General features: G+C 41.2%; 1 protein-coding gene across 1 annotated transcript in view; it reads left to right on the top strand.

Moving 5' to 3' along the window:
• Nucleotides 1-4,514, top strand: part of ATP8B4 (ATPase phospholipid transporting 8B4 (putative)) — a 247,388-nt gene that overhangs the window by 111,617 nt on the left and 131,257 nt on the right. The window contains 2 exon segments of the mRNA XM_019504155.1: nucleotides 1,480-1,552; nucleotides 2,869-2,939. Coding sequence (XP_019359700.1) covers nucleotides 1,480-1,552; nucleotides 2,869-2,939 — 144 coding nt within the window.

Here is a 4,514-nt window from a genome sequence, read left to right on the forward strand (position 1 = left end):
GTGGCAGGTTAGGGTGTTAGGTCTGTGTTGTGTCAGGGTGCCTATACATGAGTAGTGAGGCTGATCTGGCATGCTGTAATTACTTGATTAATTGAGTCTGCTGGATAGTAATTACTGTGCTCCAGCAGCCTCCAGCATCTCATGTACATTCCCATGCTTAAAAATGTGGGTGGTGTGGCGCTTTATCTAAAGTTTGGTTGGAGTTTAGATAAAGTACCCTTGCCACCATTTTTAAGTGCGGGGATACTGATACACAAGACACTCCTGGCACTTTAATTACAGTGCTCTCAGAGCTGCTTTAATTTGAGATCCTGCCCCACCCCCCACTCCTGAAGCTTGTGTTTAAGCACCCAATTTTTTATTGTTATATTTATAACTTTAAAGCCGTTTGGAAGCCTAACAGTGCCTCAATCATTATTATAAAATAAATTCCAAATACCTGTATATTTTGGCAGTTGATTTTAGTTGTTTCAGCATGGAAAATGAGAGCTTTCTCTGCCCCCTTCACTCACCGAGACGTGGGTCCAGCTACAGCTGTCTCCCCCCTGCTGCTTTGTGGCACTGAGCAGCCCTGATACATTGGTGCCCTGCCCCTGTCCTCCCCCGCCATTGTTCCTCACTCCCGGGCCACAACCTCCCAGCAGTGCTGGTGCCCCTTACTCCTGACCCGCAGTTTCCTGCTCCCCCCTCCCATACTGATGCCCCTCCCTCCCGACCCACAGCCCCCCATCCCCACTGGTGCCTCTCACTTCTGACCTGCAGCACTCCTACAGCTGGAAGATTGCTGCAGCTCTGGTCTTCCAGCTGCAGTACAGACTACATGTGCAAATTAAAGCTGTATAGAAAGCAGATATAAAGTTTCTGCACATTTTTGAGCAATAACTTTATAGCTGGTTGGCCCTTTTTTTAAGGCACCATAGTTTATGTGCATGTGTAGCCAGTCTCAATTAATTGCTCAGTTAACCAGGTAATTGTGCAATAGATGTAACATCTAGAGAAGGCCTACATGTCAGTGCCACTGAATTTTGTTCAAGCAGAGAAATAGCTTATTTCAATTGTCATTATTTCTCTCTTTCTTTCATGTTTCATTTTATGAATCTAAATCTTTCTCCTTACTATTCTGCCTCTTGTTCTCATTTCCCTTCCCTATTGTCTCTGTTTTCTGTTTTCCAGTGATGCATGCATTTGTTATGACAAAAATCTTTTTAGTTTATAGGAATCAGGTAGGACATTTGCTGATTAACTTCATCACTAGTGTCAGCCAAAAAAAGAATTCTAAAACACTTAGTCGCATGTTTTAAAGATGATTTATGAAAAGAAGGGCACAATGGTTGTTTTGAAGGTGGTATCTTAAACATTTTTAATCTAATACTTTATATTTAAAATTGAGTAATTATAAAAGCACTAAAAGGTCAGTTTGTTTCCTCTAACTAAAGCTGTACATGGAGACACGTTAGTTGTGTGTTTTCTTTTCCATAGGTTACAGAATGAAAAATGGATGAATGTAAGAGCTGGTGACATCATTAAACTGCAAAATAATCAATTTGTAGCTGTAAGTAGTTCAGAACATTTTCTCCAAAGTATAGTTCAGAGGAGCAGAATAGTAACAAATTCTTTCCACATCTTAATTTTTATTTGTGTGTATCTTCTTGTTGATATTGTTTCTTTTACATGTTAACATAGAGCTTAGATTTTTCTTTGAGCCTGTATAGTTTTTACTACATTCCTCAAAAGGATCATATTATAATGAAACATGCACCTGGGTAAAGGTTACACATGTCCCAAGCTATTCATAATACTTATATGGACAATAACTCTTCTCCATTTGTTCGTGTATGCCCAGTTGTACAAGTCCTAACATGGTCCTTTTACCATGGTAAAATGGTTTATCCTCCCAAGGTTTCTTATATGATAAAAGTTCTTTCAAAGATATGAAACAACTCAGTCTTGTAGATTTTGGCCCCAGTTGCCGTGTGTTTTCAGTGGAAGCTCACTGAAGTACATGGGGCGAAGATCTTGCCTTTGCCTTTCCCTTTTTAAAAAAAAATAATATTGATTAATCCACCTACATAGATTTATTAATTTCTGGGTGGGGGGAAGACAACAAGAAACAAAACCCAAGAGAAACATTGTAAAAACAGGAACATCCAAAATTGTATTTGGATAAACACTTAATGCATGGCAGGAACTTTTTACAACAACAGCAATGAAAAAAAACCCTTTTTGGGACATCTAATCTATTCCTTCCTAGGACAGTATTTTCCTGTACTTAATTTCCTCAAATGTATTATTGAATCATTTAAATATCATTAATGTTAGTACTCTAGTTATCTGCATGCATCTGTTATCTCAGCACTAAGGTTTGCCTAATAATACCAAATGTACACATTTGCAAATATAATTTCAAGGATAATATTGCTCTGGTTTATATTTTGTCATCCACATGAACAGTGGTCAGCTCCTCAAACATCCCCTTTCTTTCCTTTTTCTATGGTTTAAAACAGTGATGCCCAACCTTCTGGCCCTGTGTGCAGGGTATGTGGCACAGGGTGTGTCCATGAGCCAGATTCTGCATAGGGTCACTCCTCCTTGCCATGTTTTTGTGGCGCTGCAAATTTCCCAAGACATTTTTAGTGCTTCAGATAAATGCTTATCCATAGTCCCTGACTCTCCTATGTCAATCCAGAGCATTTTAAGAGTTATTTCAAAAGTTTAGAATATTAAGGAAATATTTGTACAGTGTTTCTAGAGAAAAATAAAGAGAACATTATAATGTATCTCAAGACTTCTTAGTATTTTATGTAAACCATTTCTTATAACTTCCAGCTTGTCAGAGATGATACAATATATTGTCATTTCTTTTTACAGGCTGATTTATTACTTCTGTCAGGTAGTGAACCACATGGTCTCTCTTACATTGAAACTGCGGAGCTTGACGGGTAAGTTTTAACTGTTGCTATAGCTAATAAATACTAAAGTATGCTTAAATAAAAATGTAATGTGTGTATGCATTGTCTCTACACACACCAGCTATTGATCCTAGATAGAAGTTATTTCTAATATTTTTGTGTTCCCTTAACATGTTCATGTTCGGGTGTATATGTTAAATGTGATCAGAGTTTTAAATATGATTATCATAACAAATTGCAGAGATCAGTCTTTTGGTCCATTGCAGGTGCTTCTAGAAGACAATAATGAGGCAGGTCACTCACTTTCTTGTTTACCTTGTTGGTGGGTACTATACACTCGGATACTAGGCCTGTGTGAAATGGAACTATTTGGTTGGGATTTGGTTGATTCAGGGGCTAGTGATTTGATTTGGAGATTCGGATAGTTTTCCAACTCAATTTGGCCAAATCGGCTTCGAAAGATTTGGCGCCAATTCGGAGAGATTTGGAGATCTGGCCATAGAGTACAATGGGTAATCAATGAAATATCTATTACTTTGACATGTTTTGGCTGATTTGGATGAAACTTGCAGGGATGGTAGAACCTGCTGAAGGCATAAAGCCTGCCAAGGTTCAAGGAGATAGATACAGGGGTTTCTGGAAAACTGCACCTCAAATTCTTGAAAGCAAAACTCATGTCATATGTGTTAAGCCACAGTCAGGTGAAGGCTGCAGGGATGGTAGCCCCTGCTGAGGACATGAAGCCTGCCAAGTTTCAAGGAGCTCGGTCTAGAGGTTTCTGGGAAACTGCACCTCAAGCTGCTGATGAGCAAAACTCATGACATGGGTGACACTGTGTGTGTGTTAAGGCACAGGGGCATGAAAAATGCAAGCATGTGACCACAAAGCCTGCCAGCTGTCAAAGAGATAGGTGCAAGGGGGAGTCTGGGTTCTGGGGTTCTGCACCTCTGGCTGCTGACAAGCAAAACTTGTGACATAGGTTCTTGTGTGACTGACTGTGTCTGTCTTAAGGCACAGGGGGGTAAAAACTGCAGGCCTGCTAGGCCCTGCTGTGGCCATGAAGCCTGCCAGCTGTCAAGGAATTAGGTGCAGGGGGAGTCTGGGTTCTGGGTTCCTGCACCGCCGGCTGCTGACAGGCAAAACTCGTGACATGGGTGGGTGACACTGTGTGTGTGTTAAGGTGTGCCCTCACTGGCACTGGAGCCTCTACATTAACATGGTAGTGTGCCCCAATGAGGCTTCCTTCTCCCCTAAAGTCTCAGCCTGGTCCACCACTTTACATTACAGCAGGTAAGACAATCTGGTATCTTTCTGGTATGGCAACTGTATAGTTAGAGAAATGTATTTTAGCAAGTTTTTGGGTTGAAAAACCCTTTGTCAGGATGAGGAAGCACCTGTAGTTGGTGTGTCTGTTGGTCCTGGATGGAGGAATAGTAAAGAAGCCAGAGGCTGGCCTGGTATGCAATGCAGGGAAGAAAGCCAGTCAGTAAAAATGGAAATGGAGGTGTCTGGGGGTGAGGGACAGGCTGGGGGAGGGGGGATGTAGCAGCGCAGGTAAAATTGCAGAGGTACCTGGGGAGTTGGGATGTCTGGCAGGTTATAGCG

This window comes from Gavialis gangeticus, unplaced genomic scaffold (genome assembly GCF_001723915.1).
Source record: "Gavialis gangeticus isolate Ggan-Ray unplaced genomic scaffold, GavGan_comp1, whole genome shotgun sequence".
NCBI classification, from domain to species: domain Eukaryota; kingdom Metazoa; phylum Chordata; order Crocodylia; family Gavialidae; genus Gavialis; species Gavialis gangeticus.